Source organism: Caretta caretta, chromosome 27, assembly GCF_965140235.1.
Source record: "Caretta caretta isolate rCarCar2 chromosome 27, rCarCar1.hap1, whole genome shotgun sequence".
Taxonomy (NCBI): Eukaryota; Metazoa; Chordata; order Testudines; family Cheloniidae; genus Caretta; species Caretta caretta.
The window spans coordinates 15,777,398-15,800,415 of record NC_134232.1 but is presented as its reverse complement, the minus strand read 5'-3'; the positions used below and the strand labels follow the sequence as shown (position 1 = coordinate 15,800,415).

At 54.3% G+C, this 23,018-nt stretch overlaps 1 protein-coding gene across 3 annotated transcripts; it reads right to left on the bottom strand.

The window, feature by feature from the left end:
• Positions 1 to 9,959: 9,959 nt before the first annotated feature.
• On the bottom strand, positions 9,960 to 22,432 carry LOC125626675 (amine oxidase [copper-containing] 3). 3 transcript variants are annotated; one of them, XM_048829966.2, is made up of 4 exons: positions 21,679 to 22,432; positions 14,546 to 14,831; positions 12,005 to 12,134; positions 9,960 to 11,697 (listed from the first exon to the last, which is right to left on the bottom strand). In XM_048829966.2, the coding sequence occupies exons 2-4, from the start codon at positions 14,800 to 14,802 to the stop codon at positions 11,413 to 11,415; spliced, it is 672 nt and encodes a 223-aa protein (XP_048685923.1). In that variant the 5' UTR covers positions 14,803 to 14,831; positions 21,679 to 22,432; the 3' UTR covers positions 9,960 to 11,412. The 3 variants fall into 3 exon arrangements, with proteins under 3 accessions (XP_048685923.1, XP_048685920.2, XP_074979690.1); XM_048829963.2 differs by lacking the exon at positions 21,679 to 22,432 and adding an exon at positions 17,186 to 20,083; XM_075123589.1 differs by lacking the exon at positions 21,679 to 22,432 and adding an exon at positions 15,363 to 16,668.
• Between the last annotated feature and the right edge of the window lie 586 nt (positions 22,433 to 23,018).

Here is a 23,018-nt window from a genome sequence, read left to right as displayed (position 1 = left end):
GGGTGGCCTGCAGCCAGCACCACTCCTGCAGCTGCCCTTTCCCACCCCCAGGGCCCTTTTCCCCAGTCAAAATTGCCTTCCTCTATTTATTAGCCCCAGATACTGCTCCGCCTTCTTCATCAGCTCAACCTGGGATGCATCTGTGCAGGCCTAGGGGAGTGGGGCCGCTTCACTTAAAGGGACCAGCCACCCTGTGACAGGCCCCTGGGAACGATGGGCCCTGGGGATTCTCGTGGCCAGCAGCCCCACAGCGGTTAGAATGTGAAACTCACGGAGTGAGAGGAGAAGCAGACCCCGGCCTCCAGCTGTACCCAACACCTCCCCACCTTCACTGCGGAGAGCAGCTTGTGAGCCCCTTGGGTCATGCCAGTCTCTCTGGGCTGTGACTGGCGCCGATCCGACCTGGGCCCCAAGTCGCTATCACAGCACAAAGACAAAATAATCAGCAGCATCGTCCTAGCAAGGGGCCTCCTGTTCCTCCGCCCAGACCCCTCGCTCTCTGGCCCTGCGTTCGGAGCCCAGGCTTGGTGCCTGCCCCTACCAAGGAGCAGAGTTTGAGGGGCATGCTGACCCTGGGGCCTTGTGAGAGCTGCTCCAAAGGGGAATGAACACGTGCACAGAAATGGTGCTTAGAAAATGACTTTACTAAACACTCCTGGTCTGGAATCCTTGGGCGAGAGCCTTTCTGGACCATGCCAGGGAATTTGGCTTCAGCTTCAAAAATATCTTTTCTTGGCAACGTCCCAGTAAGAGTTCTGCCCTGTGACATTTCCACATGGAAAACAGGAGGGGGAGGGGAGACCCTGAGAGTCACTGGGAAGCAGCTTCTTCCAGTTTTATTGAAGAAACCTCCCCAGCTGTCCTTCCCGGCCAAGTTGCAGGAGGTGGGGGGTGCAGTGGGGTCGGGGGCGCTCCTCTCTCCCTCCCTCCCTCTAGACAGAGCTGAGAGATTCTGATTAGAAAACAATCAGCTGCTGCCAGGACAAGGGGCTGATGCCCAGAAATGCCTCCATGCAGCCAGTCCCCAAAGCACCTCTCCCACTCCACCCCGCCATCCCCATCCCCAGCCGGCACCACTCAAGGCACCAGCTTTGCCCATATACCCCAGCCACTGAGCACCCAGCATGGTACCCACCCAGAATGTCTGGGAGCGACCATGTCTACCTCCCAGCCCTGAGCCTGGCCGCTAGCTTCCTGCCCCACTCAGACCACGCAGCCTGGCCTGGATCCGTTGGGCACAGCTGCGGGAAGCGAGTGAATAGGGAATTGACCCAGTGACGGATGGGGCCTGGGTTTCATCTACAGAAAATGACCCGCTGGAATTTTTCGTTCTGCTCAAACAGCCCTGGGATGGAGAGCGCGCTGTGCCCAGGCCTTCCTTCGGCCTGGCCGTGAGGCTTGGCTCCGCTCACGTCCACAGGAACCTGGCGTGTGTGCCAGAGGGCTACAACATCTGTAAGTGCAGCTGCTCCTCGATCACAACACAGCACTGCGAGGGCCAAGGGAGAAAAGCCAGAGACCCTGAAATCCAGCAGGTGCTTCGCCACTGCCGAGCGTAAGGTGTTCAGATACTGCATCCACCCATACACCACATTCCCCACATGCCCTCCAGCTGCATCCTGCCGGCATGCAAACCCCGCTGCTTGGATGATGGCCTCCCTTCAGGAAGCTCCTGCCCAGAGGGGGACACCAATCACCCTGGGGTCACTCTGATCCCAACACAGCTCCTCCCCCAGCCAAAGGACCCCTGTCTCCTTGGTAGCTGAGTCCAAGTCCCACACAGCCCTGCAGGGCGAAATGCTGCATTTCTTGGGTTGGCTGTTCAGAGTGAGGAGCATAATCTGGCCGCACCCACAGCACTGGCATAGGGTGTCCAGATAGCAAGTGTGAAAAATCGGGACGGGGATGGCGGGTAATAGGAGCCTATACAAGAAAAAGACGCAAAAATCAGGACTGTCCCTATAAAATCGGGACATCTGGTCACCCTAGCTGACAACCCAGACACCGCACCCCACAGCGCACCCACGGGCAGAGCAGCACCCAGGCTGGAGGCAGTGCCATGCTCTGGGCTAGCCCTGACCCCCTCAGCAGGTGTGGGACAGGCGCCTCCTCCAGAGGAGAGACGGAGTCTGTGCCGTGGTGGGCCCAGAGCCGACATCCGGGCCCCACGTCCTGCTGGAAGCTCTAGTGGAGTTTCTGAGCATTAAGGAACATTTGTCCAGGGCTAGGAACAGCTGCAACCCACCCAGCCTCTGAGAGCAATGCAGCTTCTTGCCAGGGTAACACAAGATTCTTCCTGGCCTCCAGGGTGCTGTAATATCGGCCTCAGCCGGCCTGGTCTCAGTCCAAGTTTCCTTCTGACTGCAAGCTGAGGAGATAGCGCTTTGGGCTTGGATGCCTGGGATTCCTCGTCCTCTGCAGATCACCCCGCACAGCCTGCCAGAGCCGCATTCCTCCTTCACGCGCCTGCAGAGAAGCCCCAGCCTTCCAGTCCCGGCCGGAGACTAGCCCCTCTTGCTCCGTCGTGGCTGGTTATGTCGTGCACTCTCCCCAGGAGTCGCGGCATGGTATGGGCCTCCTCGTCTTTCATGAGACAAGCTGGCTGGCAAATGTTGGCGCACGCGTCGCAGGCAAACGCTGCCCCTTGGCCCCTGCCCCCAAACCTCCCTGCATCCCAATGAGAAATCATCACAGGGAGAAAATCCCCTGCTCCTGGTCACTACTACTGTTCTCCGGGGGTTCAAACCCAGCCTTTCACAGGTTCCAGGAGCAGGGAGTTCAGCCCTCTGCCCTGCCCTGCCCTGCCCTGTAAGTGAGTCACGTCCGCGAGCAACGCTTCAGTTTCACCCCCTGTGGAGTGGGAGTGACGACACTGACCTTCCTTCGCAAGGTGCTCTGAGATCCGAAGGACGTGTTCTGGGGCCATTACCCCCCGTCCTGCTGAACCGGGGTGGGGGGGCGGCCCACCCTGCTGGATGGGTCACAGGACCTGCATTCCCAATCCCGGTTTTGTTTCCTCAGCCCTGAGCGGGTTCTCCAGGCACGAGAGACCCTGGAGGGGCAGTGGCACCACAAGCATCTTCTCCCTCTTCGCTCCTCGCTCCACCCACCGGCCTCATCCTTGCCTTGGAGCCAGGCAGGCCCGCCCGTCCCACGGCCGGTTCAACCCGTGGCCTCTCTGCTGAGGCTGCCACGGGGACGTGCGGTTTTACTGGTGTGGACACCTCTCCAGTAGGAACTGGGCTGAGACCCTTCAACTCAGTTCACACAGGCCCAGCATACACCGGGCCATGGGAGGAGGGGGTGCACTCTAGGGGGTGAGGGCAGAGCAGGGGCTGGAATAGTTTCACCTGGGTTAGCTCTGTGCTCCCATCTGCTGGGAGCTCATCTCTCCTTGCATCTAAGGAAACTGGTCTTGGCTCAATGGTATTGCAAGTCTGGCCCATGCCCCCGAGTCAGGAAGGGACACAGAGTAGGAATCAACCCAGGGCTCGAGGGGAGGAGCAGGGGCTTTCATGCTTTGTTTTACCCCCTGAGGATTGAGCGTGAAGTTCCAGCTGCCCCAGGCTCTTCTCTGCGTGCTGGGCCCCATGGCTGGGACGCAGCCCAGACCTGAAGTCCACAGCCTCTGGGCTGCTGGGGGGGAGATGGGGCTTCCCCCAACACTCCGAGGGGAGTCAGGAGAGGCCCTGCAGCCACAGGATGGGGCCCACTCCCCAGGTAAGCACAGCAATAGGAAGGAAGGGGGCATATGTGTGGCCATGTTTCATGCACCTTAACTGCTGCACGCCGGGACTTGCAGGTCCCTACGTGCGGGAGCTTGCAACACCTCTGCGTGTAGCACCGGAGAAAGAGGAGACGTGTCCCTGTCTGTGGACTCCTTGGGTGGGATGGACGTGTGGGATGGACGTGCCTTGGCATGAGATTGATTTCCTCAGTACTCAGCCCCCACTGGAGGGTGAACGCTGCCTTGTCCCAGCTCTGAGCATCGCCAGTGATGCTGGTTCCTCAGCTGCTGGCTCCGTCCTCTCGCAGCTCTGCAGTGCTTACGGAGCTGTGCAGGGCTCGTTGGCCAAGGAGCGATGGCTGCAGGATGCTGTGAAGCAGCCGTTGGGCGGAGGATGCAGAGCCCTTGACGTATGCCAGGAATGGAGGACTAACCTTCAGGCTATTTATAAAGCACCCAAGTTCCCGATCCATGGCATATGAAACAATAATAAACAGGGAGGAAAAAAACCAACCGCATCAGAACCACCAGCTCCTCTTGCTCCAGAAGGTTTCAATAAGTTACAAGTTATGACAAAACCTCACTGCAGCCCAAGTGCCTCTCGCCAACCTTTGTTCCACTAACCACAGCGGCCAGATCGCTGGCTTTGGGACAGCATGTTCCCGGAGATTCCCAGGGCTCTGGTTAGTGTCCAATCACACGATCAGCGATGTGGGCTCTGGGAAATGCTCCCAGCATCTGCACTTGCTGCGACAGCCCCTCCGTCAGAGAGCCTGTCTGTGTCCTCTGGGCAAATATTTACTCTAAAGTGCTCCCGGCCCACCAGGACCTTCTGGGGGACTAAGTGGTGTGGAGCGAGGAGCTAGTCTTGGCTAGCAGCATTAGCGCGGTGCGCTCCCAGCCTTCACCTGCGTCAGGGCAGCGAGCAGAGTCCAGGCAGGCCAATCCGGTAAACACCCTGGGCAGACGGTGATGGATTTCTGAGAACTTGGGCCTCCCCAGGGACTGGCTCGCCATGTGCGAAAGGCAGGGATCGTTCAGAGAACAGCATCCCATTTATGCCACTACTGACCCCTCCATACCTCTGCTTTCCCCAGCTCATGGGGCCTGATTCTGCTTTCGCCTGCTCTGGCATAAATCCAGAGGGACTGCACCATCAGAGGTGGTGTGAAGATGGTGGAAGCGTGAGACAAGGCCCATGGACTTGAAGGTCAGAATGGACTATTGTGCCAGGCCAGCCCCCCACAGGGACCTTTGCAGTACGGGCACCTATAGTTCCCTCCCATGGGACATGACTGAGCCCAGTAACCTGCGGTCCAACCAGAGCACAGCTGTTAGTTCTTGCTCTAAAGACTCCCAGGGCCTCGTGATTCCCCTGGCAGCAGGACCTCAGGGATGAGGATGGGGGCAGGAGGGAGAGCGCGAGGCTCAGTGCACCAATGTTTTTAAAGCACGGTGAGATGCTCAGAGGCCAGAGGTGGGGCAAAGGATGCTGCTGCTGCTAACTCCCCCCACCTGTGAGCGGTGTACAACAGCCGAACCACAGACACTGGAGATGGAAAAGCCATAATCAGCTAGTCCACCACCTGCCCTGGGGTTGAAGGCAGGATTGTTCCTTCCTGCGCAGGGAGGAGCCTAACAGCAAGGACTTTTCTAACACGTCTCCTCCACTCCCCGGCAGGTATTTTCCAGGCCTTCCGTTTGCCGTTGTCCGGGCAGCTACTCTGGCCCGCTCTCATCTCCTGGGCACTGGCCCTTACGTGGGAACCAGCTCCTGGACTGTTCTACTGGATAATCTCTGCAGACCCACTGTCAGCCAGCAAAGCTCCGGGAGGGAGTGACGTCTTTCCCAGCCAGTCGGGAGTTTGCAAAGGAAACTGCTTTCCATATGGCCTGTCTGTTCTTCTATTAAAGGAGGAATCATCCTAATACACTGATCCCTCAGACAGGGATCCTTCAGACAGGGCATAGACTGGGGATAACTGCTCTTGCCACTGAAATGCAAACACCTCTGGCATGGGACGTAGGAGCCAGCAGCATGACGCAGTCCTGAGCCTAGAGCTGGGGGAGACCCAGGGTAACTTCACTGAGGGGCCCTTTGGCCAAGAGAGCTGAGCTGACATTGCTGCTCCTGGGGAAAGGGAATCCGGACTGTGCCTGGTCAGGGCTTTGGGGTTGAACTAGCACCCGGGAGAGAGGAGGAGTCAATAATGAGCAGCCCTCGTGGTGAAGCAAAGAGCACAGAGCCCTGCACATACCTCTGTGTGAGCACAGAGTAGCCCGAGAGAGGGGCCCATCGCTGCGTGCTCCGTGCGCCAGGCTGGGCCCAGGCAGGGATCCCCTGAACGCAGCAGCCATAAAACATCTCTCAGACAAGAGCAGGGAGCTCCGAGGGCTCATTTTTATAGAAAGCCTCCAGCTCCGATCCCACAAAACCCACCTCACAAACGACACCCCCGCCTGGACGCCGTCAGCCCAGGGTCAGGGTCTTCATGGCCTCCAGCAGCTGGAGATGCTCTGCGTCTCAATGGGCTCTGGTACTCGCTCTGTTCTTGTTCAGCCCACAGCACAATACACCCTCCTACCAATCCTGACCTTTGACGGCTGTGATCCGCCAGATCACCGAGTCCCTTCCTGCCCCGGGCAGCAAACTGCCCCTGGCCCAGCCCCGGGGTTCCATGACCGTCTGTATAAATGCACTCACACGGCCACTGTGCTGCACCCACATCCTGGTGCTCCACCGGCCCTTCACACCAGCCTCCCAGAGCTCCTCACGGGGCCTGAGGAGTGCTGCCGTTTGAGAGATGGGGAAAGCATTGCAGATCCTTATGCAGCCCACCAGGCTCTCAGGCCGGGCCTGCTGCCCCAGCGAATGTCCCAGCCCCTGAGAGGTCAAGGCAGGTGCTGCATGAGGCAGACTCCCCTGCTTCTCCCATGGGGCTGCCCAGGCTAGGGCGCAGTTGTGGTTTGACCAATGTCTCGAAAGCAAGGCCAAACCCTGACCGTGGTCAAGCATCTGTGCCTTGGGGCAGACATGGGCCTCCCCCACCCTCAGACACACAAACCCACCGGACTCCGGGGCCTCGCCTTCCAGTTTGGCGTATGTTCCCTGGGACAAGCCCCGCTACGAAGAAGTGAGTGCTAGGGCACATGGGACTTGCTCAGATGTTCTGTGCCCACGGCGCTGGGCTGCGCGAGCTCCGAGGCCCTGCAGATGTCTGGCAGGGTTGTGGGGCCATTGGACAAGGGTCCGTGTCTCTGATTCAGAGCTAGGAGGATTGCTCTCCACAAAAGCCAAGGCCAGGGCTGATTAATCCCTGCTTAGTACAATTGTTACACATTAACTCACTTGTTTGTCCCTTACTTTCCAGCTAGTGCTTTGCTGTCAATGGACTGGGTCCATAGAGCAGTATCAGCACAAGTCCGGTGCGTGGAACAGTAGCAAAGTTATTGCACAGATTTGGAACAGCTGGAGAACTCATGCCTCTGGGGCCCTGGATGTGCTGCTCCCAGAGCCCTTTAACCTGCCCCTTGCTCTGTGTACCTCCGACCCACCCACCGGGCTCCTTACAAATCACAATCAACTATTGAACAAATAGTCCTCAGGGAACAACAGGCAATCCAAGGGAGGGGGAGCTGAGCCTCCCACACGGTGGGCCACAGACAGCTCCACTGCGCTCTTGCCCTGCGCCACAGAGCTCGGAAGCAGCTGGGTTGCCGCCTGCCGGGGAAGGGGGGAAAGGAGGAGAGCAGAGATGGCATCTTCATGCTGGGAGCTAAGCCAGCTCCACTTCTCTGCCAGCTGTGAGTCTCCTCCCCCACGCATGCGAGGTTCTCCTGCGCCTGGACGGTGGGGCCGTCTTCAGCGGTCTTGCACCATGGCTGCTTCCCCCTCTGATAGTGACGGCACGACTGGCTACTGTGGTGATCGCTGTGATGTCCCAAGCGAATCGAGCCCGGAGGAAGCAGCCGGAGCAAGGGAATTTCGAAGGTGGCTGATGACCTGGTCTCAGGCCAACCCTCTCCCTGACCCCAGAACCCTGCAGAGTCGGGCGGAGGAACACGGAGAGTCCCCTTCATTAAAGGGAAGGCACCACGCTTCCTTGGGCCTGCGCCAAGGCCTCCTCCCCCCAGCCTGGCGAGAAAACCCATCATCATAACAACAGGGAATAGCGGGCACTTCGCTCCTCAGCTCCGGAGCGCAGGGGCCTGTTGCTTTGTGCAGTGCCCAGCTTAGTGGGGCTGGGGCCACTCCACAATCCTGCAGCACAACTCCCAGCAGCCTGCTCCAGCGTGGAATACGCCCCAGCCCCCGGGCCGCAGCACTGCCTGCCCCGAGCCAGCTACTCTGCCTGGGCCTACTTACTGGAAGTGGCTGGGGAGCATGTTCCAGCTCGCTGGACCGTTGCTCTGGGATTTGCCGAGAGCTCGGCCCTGGTGCTCAGCCTTTGACCCCTCTTGCCCTGACTGTTTGTGCTAGAGAGACAATTAAGCGGCCCACCAGTGTCCTAAGGGAGTGAAACTTCCTCATTGCAGACAGAGGGGATCTGAGGACCAAGAGCAGAACCTAGCATTTATTTCCTGTCACTGCGCTGAATGCTGCAAAGAGAATCTTGCAACCACCTCACAGCAAGCCAGGCCAGGGCAGGTCTTTCCTTCACCTCTGAGCTTTCCAGTGTGTTGCAATGCACTTGTAATGACAATCAGTGTCTCTGAGCCCCCATCTCCCACAACCAGCCAGATCTGCAGCACCGCTGACAGGCTCCAGAGTCAGGACTGACGGCCAGGGCCTGGGGAAGGAGAAATGAAGGACAATTTAAGGGAGCACCTCTTCCCACTGCCCCCCAGATCATCTCGTCCTGTTCATAGCAAACAGGCAGCGCAATCCCCATGTGTTAGGAGTTGGAGTCAGGGAGTAAAGTTTAGGCCTGAATCCGAACTTTCGCAGAGAGTGTTTGGAGCTGGGGTTCTGGTTCCAGCCCATCTTTAGGAAATGGATCCTACACAGGTCTGGGTTTGAAAAGCACTTGAGTGCTAGCGTATTAGGCAAGGAATGCCATTCTGAGCACCAGCTCCCTTGACCCAACAGAGATTGCAAATCCCCCAGACCCCTCAGCAAATGACTCCTGACCAGCTAGCAGACAGATGCAAAACCAACCCGAAAAGCCTGGAGAAAGGGTTGCCAACTTTATATTTTAAAAACAAGGGACTGTTTTCTTAGCGCCCCTGCCCTTCCTCTCCTCTGATATTATTATTATAATTAATTATTAACAGGACTCACCTCTATTCACCATCACGCACTCAGCAACTCCCACTCTTGTTGTACCAAGATGAAAAAATAAGGGACTGTTATCAACCCTTATTGCATGGATCCGCCTAGCGCTCAAACCATCCAGGCTGGTCTCCCACTTGCTGGGCAGTGAAATAACAAGGGGCATTCTGGGCAATTCCATGCAAATGAGCATGCCAGCCAGTGCCCTAACACCTCCCCATGGAACTGGCAGTCCCCGAACTGCACCAGCCATTGAGGCCCGTCTTGAACATCCGTCTGCCATCTGCAGTCTGCTGCAACATAGCCTGAGCTTTCTGACAGTCTGCCTGGTGCATTCCCCCCTCCTGCCCCTTCCTTTCCCAGGACACAGTAAGTCATCGCTGTCCTACACCCTCCTGTTGGGTCTCTGCAAAAATCCTGCCGGGTCTGTTTCAGCCCTGCCTCCCTCCAGTGGGAACACTCATCACCTTCATCCATTGAGCTCAAAACATTTTACAATACAGGGTCAGCATTATCGATTCATGCCCCTTTTACAGCAGAGAAAACCATGGCACCAGGAGGTCAAGTGACACCTCCCAGGTTACCCACACTGAGTCATAAGCAGAGTTGGGAACAGAACCCATACCTTCTGCCTCCCACCCAGCGTCCGGCACGCTGGACCACACTTCCACCCGAAGGTGCCTTTGCTCCCTTACAGCAGTGGTTCTCAGCCAGGGGTACACGCACTCCTGGGGATACGCACAGGTCTTCCAGGGGGCACATCAACTCATCTAGAGATTTGCCTAATTTTACAACAGGCTACATAACGAGCACTAGCAAAGTCAGTACAAACTCAAATTTCATCAGCCCATGACTTGTTTATACTGCTCTGTATACTATACACTGAAATGTCTAAGTACAATATTTTAATTTCAGTTGATCTGTTTTATAATTATAGGGTAAAAATGATAAAGTCAGCCATTTTTCAGTAATTGTGCGCTGTGACACTTTTGTATTTTTATGTCTGATTTTGTAAGCAGGTAGTTTTTAAATGAGGTGAAACTTAGGGTACATAGGACAAATCAGACTCCTGAATGGGGTACAGTAGTCTGGAAAGCCAGTGAGAGCCAGTGAGAGCCAGTGCCTTACAACACCACAAAATGGGAGACAAAAGCAGGACATTTCTAAAGCCATTAGCACTTTTTAAAACCTTTTCTGAAGGACACTGCTGTAACTGACCTTTTGTTAGGTTCAGTATTAATAGCATATCTTTTCCTGTGTTTTGTAATGTGGACATATGTCTAACTATTGAATATAGGTGAATGTACTGACATCTGTAATATTTTGACATACATCTAAGCCAATGAAGATACAGAGCTTGTAGCAATATAGAAATGTTACAGGAAATAAAAATTGGTCTTGAATGCACATCCACCCTGAGCTCCGTGGTAGGCCTGTGAGAAGATGACAGATGCTTACAAGTGAATGTTTTGCTTGCGGCTATGTCAGACCATGTCTAGTGAGTTTGCACAGCTTCTGTGTCTAACTTTCTTATATACACTCTTAGATAAACTGCAGCTCTGCAGCGGGTCACTAGGTATCTGTAGAATCAAAAGGGACCTGGGAAAACTTTAATTAGACATGAGGTATTTCAAACTTTGCCCAATTGAGGGCCCTGTTGGCAACATGTCAGGAACCTGACTGCTTCACCTACTTGGCATTCAATGGAGTAGACTGCAGCCACCTCTCCTCTTTAATACAGAGGTGCAAGAGATTCCAGCATGCAACGCTCCATCTCAATCCCTGTGGCCTTAGGGATGAGGCCAGCCACGTGCTGCCCTGCACAATTCTGTGGGCTGCATTATACAGGATATGCAGCAGCCTCAGTCACCTGCATGCTGAGAAATCCCACGCTGCCATCTAGATAGAATCACTTTGCAGAACTCCACTTGAAGGGCCAGATTGTCAGAGGAATTCAGCTCCCACCTAGGAAACTTCTGACTGGTCTATTTAAGTGCCTAAATGGGAGCTGAGCTCCTTTGAAAATCCAGCCCTAAATGTACACAGCGAACAGGGAATCACAGAAAAAAAGTGAAGCTAAATAAGACATGCTGCAGGGGTCTCATCTGGTCTAGCTCTGGGTAGTGCAAGATTTCTCCTTGTCTGTTCTCAGTGCTTTGTCTAGGACTTGTGCATTTTTATTGATGTCAGTCCAGCAGCAGAGTAAGGCAATTATGTTTGATCAGAGAGAGAGAGCATCCTCTTTCACTGACGTTTTTGTAAGCAGTTTGACTATTCAGCTACATATAAACCATCTACAGATCTATGGGTGTGAGTGAGCCAGAGGTGACTGCTGCTTCCGATGGAAGCCTGAGCACATAGCCCAAGGAACAGTAGATCACCAGCACACTGGCAAGGCCCTGCAGTCAGCGGCTCAGGGACCTGTCTGGTTCTGGAAGCCGTTGTAGGTGAATGAGGGGAGGGCTGGTGAGCACGAGGCAGTCTTTGACAGGCAGGCAACATGGTTAACTTCACACTTGCTGGGGTCCTGGTCACTTCTGAAATAGATGCCGTCAGGTGAGTGAACAGAGGGGTCTTCATCGAAATAGTTGTAGGGTCTCAGGAAAAAGCCGACCCCGTTCCCCACAGTCACCGTGTTAGGAATATCCTCCGTGTGCGGGACATGCAGGAAACCAACAGAAATCCAGGCAACCAGGTCCTGGAAGAGGAAGAGACGCATCACTGGGCTATTTCAGGAGAACTGCTAGTTAGGAGAACACACTTGGGGCAGACCCTCTGTAAACACCACTGAGCAACGACCATTGGTCCAGCAGAGACTTCAACACACACAGGGAATGAGGGAATACCCTGATGGCTGTGACATGAACTGCTCTAGCCAGCACTGTGTCTGCCCACCCGTGGACTGGGCTCCCCATCTGCTTGCTGTGTGTGTATGTCTGTCTGTCTTTCCTGCACACTCCCCTGGAAGGTGCTGCAGCCCCCAGTGGAAGGAGAACCCCGCACACCTCGTTTACGATGGTCTCATTGTCTATGAAGTCAGCGAAGGCCACAGTGGGCGTCCAGGGGTCGTTCTGGTTGTAGATGCTGGTGCTGGTTGGCTCCTTCTCTTTCCGTTTGGTGACAGCCAGTTTGTATCTAATGAACAGAGAGAAGAGATTGATTTGCTCTCCCCATGCAGACTGAGCGATGACATCCGTGCTGGGAGCCTGGACTCCTGGATTCTCTTCCGTGCTGAATGAGCCTGGGCGAGATACTTCTCCTCTCCGTCCCTGTTTCCCCAGCGGCAGAATGGCAATGATGATCCCTGCCTCCACGGGTGTGTGACAATTAAGACAGTGCTTGTAAAGGGCCCTGTGTGTTTGTCTGGGCGGAGTGCCAGTGAGACACCCTCTCTGCAAATCAGCAGTGTAGTGGTCCCACTTGCATGGCATCCGTCAGTGGAGAGCACCCCAGGCCGGGAGAGGACCCACCCCACACTTGCTGACGAGTGGCAGGAATACTAGGGGAGAGGATGTGAAATGGAAGGGCCATGAAACCATCAGCACCACACGGTCAGACAGAGGAGTAACGAAGGACAGGATCTGGCACAGGCTGGGTGGTGGAGGGGTACAGTCTGGGGCATGACAGCAAGCACTGGAGAGATTACCCTAGAGCTCTGGCTACATGGACCTTGTGAGCCCCAGATTGCTGCCTCCCAGTGGGCATCACACTGAAGTTAAAGGGACACTGCTCAAGATGACAAGACTCGACATGTAGGTGTTAAATAACAGCCTAGATTCACATAAAGATGGGGGGGGGGCATAATATCTTTTATTGGACCTCACCCACCTTGTCTCCCTAATACAGCTACAGCGATACTGCATACAACAATCAAGATTCACAGCACTTAAAGCCAGAAGGGACCATAAGATCTATCATATCCCTCCTGTATATGGTAGGTAGCCTATTACATTTCACCGTGTTACTCTTGCATTGAGCCCCAGAACTTCAGAAGACATCATGAGACAGAGAACCAACACTTACCCTGGGAATTTATTCTAATGGTTAATCACCCGCACTACAGAAAACTGAGGCCTAATTTCTAATTTGAATTTGTCTGGCTCCAGCTTCTAGTCAATGAACGACTATGAAGAGAAGCAATTCTGCCACTTTTCTCTTGTATTTTAAAGGCCAAGAATATTTATTTTAATTGTTTAACCTTTTCCCTGTAGGGCAGGTAGCCCCAGCCCCACTGCCCAGGGCTATGGCATGGCCCGTTGATTTCCATTTCCAAACAGAGCAAGGACAAAGTTAGCAAAGAGCCATGGCACAGGGGAAAGGAAATTGGGGTTCGAAATACTTTGGGATTTGTGTCATCAGCAAAATAGCAAAATAGCCTGGAGTATCTCTGGGGCTGAGCCCACGGTGAGTCCCCCCTCAACCGGGGGCCTCCATGTCTGGGTCTGAGCCCACGGTGAGCCCCCCCCATACAGGGACCTCCATCTCTAGGGCTGAGCCCACAGTGAGGCCCCCCTCAGATGGGGGCCTCCATCTCTGGGGCTGAGCCCACGGTGAACCCCCACCCCCAAGACGGGGGCCTCCATCTCTGGGATTGAGCCCATGGTGAGTCCCCCCCCACCCCAGACAGGGGCCTCCATCTCTGGGGCTGAGCCCACAGTGAGCCCCCCCACCCCCAGAAAGGGGCCTCCATCTCTGGGGCTGAGCCCACAGTGAGCCCCCCCACCCCCAGAAAGGGGCCTCCATCTCTGGGGCTGAGCCCCCGGTGATCATGGGAGCTGTGCCTGGATCCTTTTAAAGTCTATTTTTATCTTCACTCACAGCTCCCCAGGCTCCAGCAGCTGGGCAGGGGGAGCGAGCGCCTCCGTACTCCTGGCCTCTTTCCCTCCACTTTGTCCCAGCCCTGGATGCTATTTCAGCGCAGGGATTTTATCGTTTCCCTGTGGCCGTATTCCCTCCTTGTGTGGGGCTTGCCCCGCCCAGAGGCTGAGCAATGGCAGAGAGGGAAACACCGTCGGCAGAACTTGCACCAAGTCACTTTCTGCTTTGGATCCATCTCTCGGGGTCTCATATCCCTGCTGCCCCAGAGTGACTCCCGTGTGACCCCAGCAGGACAAGGTGGGAGAGCCGGAGTCAGAGGCCCAGCTGGTATATCAATCAGACCACAGCATTCCTGTTGCGCCCAAGTAAGGCTGGATGGAAACGGGCCAGCACTGAATACCCTCCTTTATCTTGGCGTCAGACTGGAGAGTCCATCCAATCCAGTGTCCCATTTCTGAAAGCAGCCAGCACCAGATGCTTCAGAGGAAGGTGCAAGAAACCTCATAGCGGGACTTGTGGAATAACTGGTTCCCCTTACTGCCAGGCAAGCAGTGCTTGGCTCAGGCCCTGAAGCAGGAGGCTGCAGGCCCATTGCTGCACCATTGGGGGCTGCTCCCCACAGCCCCGGTTTTGCAGCCACTGGTCCCAGCATCTCACTAACCCAGAGAGGGATGGCAATTCTCTAAGCACAAGCAGGAATTGCTTAATTTCTAAATGTAAACACCTACCTCCCCCAGCTGATGGACCGCTCCATGGAACTGGCTTCTGGCAGAGGGTCACCAGCAAAGCTGACTATCTGGATCCTGTAGCCACGCTGGTTACCCCACTTATTTTTATGGTTGGTGGCAAAGTGGATGTATCTGGGGATCTTGGAGTGAAGTGGGAACACGGCCTTGTCCTCTGTGTCCAGGACTGTCTTGGTGAGCCGTGGCCTCTGTATCTGGTGCTCTGGACTCCAAGGAGCCTGCATGGTATCGAATGTCATGTCATGAGCCACCAGAGAATTCTTGGTTCCTACAAAGCAAAGAGAAAACCTCTGAGAAATTTCACCTTTGGCCTCCTGGGCTTCCCCATAGGTTGTAAGAATCAGGCCTTGGCTCATTCTAAACTGCAAGCTACAGACGCAGGCCCTGCAGATCACTCAGGAGTGAAGAAGAACTGTGTGAAAGATCTTGAACAGAACCAATCTATTGCATAGAGGAAACACCACCCCCTCCAAAGGAGCAGCTGACAATACTGCAGAACAAGGAACTTCCTACTCACTTAGCATGTTGAGACATGAAAAATTCTAGAGTTCTCTCCTGGATCGACTCATCAGGGTGAGGATCCCCAGCCCACCCTGTTGTGCACCCGAACTACTTGCGTCCTCTTGGAAACTCCTCCTTGCTCCACTGCTTTCCATTCTTCAGCCATGTGGGAAAGGTCATTCCCCCCCACAACTCCTGGGAAAAAGGGTGTTCTCCTCTCTCAACACTTAGAGCTAGCATGGGGACCTGAGATTTATCGCACAGGGCTTACTACACAGTGACTGTGTTTCAAAATCACCTGCTATATATCTATGATGTCTCTTCAGGCAGCTCCACCACTAAACGATGTATCTGCCACCCTCTGTCTGTGACATGAGTATAGAGGTAGTCCTTTAATAGGCCCATATTTTTTCATAGGTATCACCAGTCGATATTTAGATCGTTCAGCCATCTAACTCCTCGAGGGTGGCAAGGTGTTACAGTTCACCCTCCAATCCTCTAATTGTGCAACCTTCAAGAGTTTATCGTCCAGTCTTCCAAGAGGTGCTGGTCCCATGGGACTCATGACATTTCATGGGTGGATTAGGGGCGAGGCCCAGCCACCTTTGTTGAGAGGATTAATGTTTAATTTTAGTTGTAAAATACCTTGCGCTTGGCTCAAGAGAGTTTAAAAGTCCAGAAGGGAGACAGAAAATTAGGAGTGGAATATAGCCAAGAGCTAGAGCTCTGCCCCGCCGCTCTCCAGGAGGACACCAAGTGCTTTCAGCCAATGCAACCCAAGTTAGAAGCATCGTATCATCAGAAGACACTTGCTGGCTGATAATGCCCAGAGGGAGAAACTGTTCCTAGAAGCTTCCAACAGCCGCTGCCTTTTCACAAGTTAACTCTTCCATGGGCGTTAAAGCATTCACAGGAGTCACATGACACAGGGGTATTTGCCGTTGAACCCTTCCTGCCCCAGGTCATGCCATGGCAGTCAGGACGGAACTGAAGCTTCAGCTTCTTGCCAGCTGTCCCGTGTGTCTGACACTCGTTGTAGCAGCTGTCCCCTGTGTGCTGAGAATGCCCCTGGGACTTGTTCTGCGGATGCTCCACTACTTAGGCTCACACCTATCGGGATGCTGAGAATCACCACCTAGTGGTTAATTGGACGCTTTACTGGCATGTGGCTAAGTATGGTCGGTATTTCGTCATGCGACGCTGTTTATGCAGAAAGTCACTAGCAAGAGTAATCTGTTTTCCATGCTATATCCTACTCTAATAGCTGGGTTTGATTCCTGCAAGCATCCCCTTTGGGGCTCAGTAGGTCTCTTACATACAGTGGCCTCTTACCTGTGCAGAATTAATGCATGCCCCCACAGGTGGATTGGAGTGAATCTGTCCGAGTCTCTTATTCCCACAAGCAGTTAAGTTATACTCTTCCATGTTCAACGCTGAATCCTTTCTCCTCCCCCCAGGGAGGTGGTTGCATCCAAGATCTATGGCACGCAGTCAGCAAAGTTTGTGTCCTCAATTCCTAAACCTGCCAAAGTTTTATGTTTTTCCTATGGAAGTTGATCCAGAAGGTTTTCTAATTTAATCTGGCTTCTCCACTTTATCTGCTGCTCTGGTGAGTTTCTGTGCCACTTAGTTACACTGATCTCCAGCTCGCTTTATGGGGAGGAGCCCTGGCCAGCTCCCTGAAGTACGAACTATAGAATGCAGAGCTTATATCCAGAGGCCCCAAGTCTTGCTGCATTCCAGCTTCTTTACACCATTTCAGCACAGGGCAGATCCCAGAGCAACCCAGGGCTAGTGTAAGGACTACTCCTACGCACTCCCCTCCTGGCAGAGTGAGCCAGGGGTGGGAAAGGAGACGGCTGCCTGATCCCTTTGAGTTGCAGTTGTTCTGGGCTGTGGGAATCTGCCTTAAATTAGGTTCTAATTTACACTGGGGGATGGGCAGGACCTGGCCAAGCCCAGAACTCAGAAGCCCCCTTTGCGCCACCTTGGGCCGCTCTTCCCAGAATGTGGTTCTACAAAGATTACCCTGCAGTGCTGGGTGTCCTTCACAATGCACAGGCATGAGAGAGAGAGAGAGTGAGCGCGAGCGCGCGCGAGCGCACATGCAAAGAGACCTACCTCCAACATCCAAGTCCACTTTATAACTGATGAGATGGTTGTGTATTGTCCCCAGGGTGTGTTCCCCAACCTGACTGCCATGGTCAGTGCCTGTGCCATAGTAAAAGGAGGAGCTGATATATCCGGTGGCGTGGATTTTTACTTCAATAGCTCCATTCTGGTAGAATATGAAGTCCCAAACGTAGTCATAGTTTATGAGAGTTGAAATGGCTCTAAGAACAAGAGCGTATTTAGCCAGACCCCCATAGTACAGGGACTGCAAGTTGGAGTAATGGCGCCTCAGCGGGACTGAAGCATCCTGCTCGAAAATACATAAGGAGTTTTTATTAACTTTAGGGGTCTCTGATTCAACTAGATAGTGTCTATCCACATAGGTGGCTGTGTAGGGGCAATCAACACCTCTGACCAGCTCACAAGCAAACCTGCCGATGCCAAAGCTCCCATCCATGTATCTGGTCACCATCCCTCCAGGACAATTAGAGCCATAGACAGCAAGGGCTTCTTGGAGACTCAGCTCATAGACAATCCTCTCTCCTTTGAACTTGATGTCAAAGAGACGTGGTCCTGTATTCACATCCATCCCAAAGGCGAAACTCCAGGACTGGAAGATGACTTGATTGTTTTGGATGCTGTAGCGGGGCCCACGAGGCTCATATTGCAAAGGGCCTGGTGCCATGGGGACTACTCTGGGCCTCATGGAACCAAATTCCTCATCAGGTCGGACTTTCTTAACTTTTACACTTTTCATGTGGCCTTCTGTGAACTCGCTCTCCAGCTGCTCCATGTCTTGATAGTACTGACCATTATAGAACACTTGGCTTATCCTCCACTGGGAGATGTCCAGGCTGCTGTGATTAACCAGCACCTCCAGCCCCACTGGGTGCAGATAGTAGCCACTGCCATTCACATTCTGGAACAGAACAAACCAGGTGGCACGATCTCCTGACTGGAACCCCCGAGGAACCGTGGTGAGGGTGGCAAAATTGGTCCCATCATAATCACAGCACTCTCTAAGCAAGCTTGGTGCTTTGGAGAACTCCTGGTAGACAAAGTGGTCAATAGCTTTGTATTCCTTCTCAGTCACTGGTCTGCGGTGGTACGGCAGCTTCCCTCCATACTTCTGCACTGTGAGATCCCTGTGAGTCGTCGGCTTTGGCAGGGGACCCACCACGTACTCCGTGACATTCGGGTCTGGTTGGTTTCCAAAATACACCACAGCCAGCGCCTGCCGGGGGGGTCGCCTGTCCCCATGATCCAAGAACCCCAGCACCTCTGCCTTGGTGGGGAGCTGCACATCGATGTAATAAATGCAGTTATCAGAAGGGTTTGCTTGAGAGGCATCTACCAGTGGCACCCCAAGGTTTTCCTGAAGATACGTCACCACTTGCACCATTTCTTCTGGCGTCAGATCAGCAAAGACCAGGCTCTGGTCACTGTGCTTTCCCTGCAGGGTGCTCAGGGTCTGCGGCTCACAGCTGGTTGGTTTCACTCCTCTCGTCAGCAACACACAAACCAGAGCGAAAATTGTGGCTAGCGCCAGAACCAAGAGGATGAGGACAGTTTTCAGGTTCATGTTGCTGCAGCTGCAGAGCTGGCTCCTGAAGCCTCACAGAATGGGGGGGCCTGCTGCAGTCAGCCTTGCTGCTGGACGCGTTATTCCAGGAGACGCAGGCTGTGTCTGTTTGTGGGGAGGTGCAGAGCTGGAGGAGGGAGATGTGGTGAGAAGACGCTTGAGGTTTGCTGGCAACCATAAAAGGCTTCTTCTCCGTCTCCAGACCATTCACAGGCTCAGCTTCTTAAGCAGCACTTTATGCCTCCACACAGCTCACTTCCTGGCCAGCTGTTCAGGAGGCAGGTTACCGATGCTGCTCCCAGCTCCGGGGTCCTTGGGGCAGGGATGGCTTTAGAGTCCTTTTAGAAAACACAAGCATAGACCCAAAAAAACAGGGAAAGCAAAATGCTCAGGCCAACAAAGCAGAGACGTTGAAGAAGAGAGATGGTCTGCTAGGGGCTTCTTGCCAGATGCTGTAACTCGATCCCTCCCTGGCTACAGTCCACTTCTCTGCAGCCCTGTCCCAGACTTTCCCCCTTCGAGCTTCCCTCGGTTTTGCTCCTAACGGTTCTCCTGCAGGGCGATTTACTTGGTTACATCCCAAGAGCTGTTGTTCGGGCTGATCAGGCTGGACTCGTCTCTTGCACCTGCTCTGCTCACTCCTTTATTTAGCGTTTGAGGGCAAACAGGCCTGGCTCTGCCAGGGGTGACTCCCTATATCTAGTCCCTGTTCCAGCCTCCTGCTGCTGCTCCTCTCTCAACACCGCAGGGAGTTCCTCACTGGGTGTGTGGCACCTTACTCTGTGAAAAGCCCTCTGGAACGGAACTCCTCCCTGGCAGTACAACCCAGCGGGAATAAGAGAGGCCGAACTGGGCCCATGGGGGCTAGGGACTCTTTCTTTGCTTGTCAAACACCCTGCACATTGCTGAGGCTATCTGCAATAAAAATCATAGTAACAGGGGCTGCTGGGAGGGGAATGGGGCTGCAGGAGGGTTCACGGATTACCTGTTTGCCTTTAGAAATAGTGTTTATATTATGTAGCAGCACCCAGAGGTTCTGGGGCCGGTCGGAGCTGCCTGGTGATGGGCACTGAGCAAACATACATGGAGAGACAGAGCTCACAGATGCTATGAAATAAGCCCAGAGAAAATAAGCAAATCCCACTCCCATTCCCCATATTTTGGGGGTTGGATGTACCAATCACAAATGTGCTGTAGGCGGGTTGCTGATGATGGCCAGACAGGGTCAGAGACCAACAGTGTCTCATCCCCTCAAAAATCTCCTTCCCCATGGCATACCCCTCCCATCCGGTTCGGAGCTGGATTTGGCGCAGAAAGATAGGGTGGCAGCAGCGAAGCCCAGGATGCTCTGACTCGACTCACTGTCACTCAGTTTGCCTCGTCAGCAAATTGTCCTTTTCCATCCCTAACCCCCACGTTCAGCAAATGCCCCATCTCCCTCAGGCTCTGCTCCCATCCCCACATTTCCTGCCCACCTCTGCTGCCTTCTCTCCTGCTGTTTAGGACATTAGGTGTTTTCCCCTCTTCCCATTCCCCTCCCTTCCTCTTTTAAAGTCATAAGTTCCTTTCACCAAATGCTTGGAGAGCCTCCAGCTCTCACTGTGTAGCTAGAGGTGACCAGGCTTTGCTTTTGTAACAGCTGGGCAGGGCTGGCTCCAGGATTTATGGTGTCTCTGAAACCTGCATGTTGTCAAAATCAAAGCGTTCCCTGCACGCTCCACCCCCCACGCAGAGCTGACCCAGGTGACTCTCTGGCCTCATCCTGAGGGCTGCTGCCCCCTCAATACCAGGAACAGGTGAGGATCTGGACTCTGCATAGGGGTGGGGGCTACACCCCTGATTGGTTAAGGCCCCATGTCCTGTCCTGTCCCACCAGTTTGGCAGAAATTGCAACCTCAGCTCAGGCACTTTGAAATTTAGTCTCCGTGGGCGTTGAGCGGGGAGGGGAGGGGGGTTAGACCAACCCTTCCTGTGATGGAGGAGACATCTGAGCTGCCCACTCTGCCCCTTTCCTTCCCAGGAGCCCGTTTCCAACCCCAGAATCATTTCCAAATTCACTCCTTCCATGCTTCCTCATCCTAGGGGGGTCTCACAGTGGAGCAGGGCAGTGTCCCAGCAGATAAAATGGCCATCTCCTCTTGCGGCCAGGTCAGCGGCGCACTGGGCCCTTTTGGCAATATGTCCCTAATTCTGGCCTAGGGACCATCCCTCTGCGCAGGGGCATGGCCCTGCCTTGTGACTTGATCCAAACCTGCCTGCAGAGCCCCGTCCCCTTGGCAGGCAGCGGGAACAGGCCCTGGCTGGGGATGCTTGTTGCAAGGCAGGTATCAGAGGGGGCCCCAGGGCACAGAGGGATGGGCTTGGACAGGCTGAAACTGGGAGAAGCCCCCTAGGAGTGAGATGGGTAAGGCAGCGCCATCCCCTGTCTGTGGGGAGCAGGGCTGCCCAGCCCCTGGCACCCACACGGTGCTCGCACCAGGAGCACCCGCCGTGTCTCAGCTGCACTCCCACGACGGGCCCTGGCCCTGCAGCGCCTCCTCCTGGTCCCGGGCTGCTGTGGCAGCTGCCAAGCAAGCAGCCTCTGCCTCCCGTCTCACTGCCCCAGGCTCCAGCCCACAGTAGCAGAGACTCAAGGTGAGGGGGGGCCCTAACACCAGCCCCGCAATCACTGTTGCTGGCTTCCCTATCAGCCCAGCACCCACCCCTGCACCCCCCCAGCCCAGCACCCCATCTACCCACCACCAGCCCAGATACCCCCAAGCTACCTCTGGACCAGCACAGCACCCCCCAGCCTGCTCACCAACCCCAGCCCTGCACCCCCCAAGCCCTGCATTAGGATGGGCGTTATGGGAACGAATAGGGCTTGGTGTCAGTCTTGTGGGACAGCCCTAGCTAAGAGCAGTGGGAGGTGCAGGCTCACCTGCTGTCTAACCTCCCAGGCCACAGAGGAAGCTTGAGTTCAGATTCTCTCGTAGTACCCTCCGAGGTCACATTGCCTCCCCCACAAATGACCAGGTCTCCCGGAGCAAAAGCTGGCCTAGGCCCTTAGTCTGCTTCCTTTGTAGGATCAAATTCATCTGGGTCTGGAGCCTCAGCAGTCCCATCATTCCCCAGCTGCTCTAAAAACCATGCTTCCTCCTCGGACAACAGACCCCCGATCTTGGGAAGGAGCCTCCTCCCTTTGGACTAGGGAGGGACGAAACTTATTTCAATGTCCCCTTGTCACTAACATCCTTCCAATGATGAGCCCTAATGGTCTCATTAGCTTCTGGCCTAGCCCTGGCCAGTGCTTGGTCTTCGTTTCCTCCACTCGATAGTCCACTCACTGCATTGACCATTCTTAGCCATTTAACAGGTCTTTCAGGTCTCCTTGCCTGCCTCTGCATCATCAGCCCAACGTTCTTTTGTGCTCCAGGCAGTGGAAGCTGCTTTGCACCCTGGTATGTGATACGAAAGAGTGTGCAGTGTCCCATCCCATAATATCACAGCCATGACACCTGTGAGTGAGTGGCTTGTAGAACCCCCTCACCCTCATGGTCTGGCTCGATCCAGCACCTTTCAGTTCTAAGCATCCCATTCATTTAAATATTGAACAGCTCACTTGTCCCTTTTGTGGCTTGTGATGACTCAGGGGCTCCTTGTGCCCCATCTACTATTCTGCGGATCTTCAGACATCTTGCTTTTACATCAAGTATTTACCAGAGATCACTGTCCCCAAGGCTGCTCACTTAGGGAGCAGATGCTCAGGAGCCAGTTGTCAAATCTTCATCCCTTATTCCTTTCCTGTTGTTGAACTACCCAAAAGGTCTGGAAAGCGAAGTGAGTAGGAATGACTTAGCTCACAGCCTTCTGCAGGGCACCAGACTCTCACTGCAGCCAGATCAGACCCTCAGGAGAGGCCTCAGGCTATCGGGCTTTATATATCTGATGTTCCTGAAAGGCACTAGCCCATGATGAGGACTGGCTAACCTCAGTGAGATCTCACAGATGCTGTACGGCTTGTGCTTTCTCAAGGCTGTGATTTAGCCAAAGCTTCAGGCCAGAGCATGTTTTTAAAGTTGACATATAAATGTAGGCAGCGCACACTCAGCCTGTGCAATTCATTTCTGGGGGAAGGCCGAAGGTATAACTGGATTCAAAAAAGAACGAGATAAGTTCATGGAGGACAGTCCATCAATGGCTATTAAACAAGATGGGCAGGGACGCAACCCTATGCTCTGGGTGTCCCTAGCCTTTGACTGCCAGAAGCTGGGACTGGAC

Excerpts from the sequence above, each read along its gene's own strand:
- LOC125626675 (XM_048829963.2), bottom strand. The coding sequence starts at position 18,758 with ATGAACCTGAAAACTGTCCTCATCCTCTTGGTTCTGGCGCTAGCCACA. Across the intron at positions 14,832-17,185 it reads AGTGGACTTGGATGTTGGAG|GAACCAAGAATTCTCTGGTG; the intron begins GTAGGTCTCTTT and ends TTTGCTTTGTAG. Across the intron at positions 12,135-14,545 it reads CGGTCCATCAGCTGGGGGAG|ATACAAACTGGCTGTCACCA; the intron begins GTAGGTGTTTAC and ends TCTGTTCATTAG.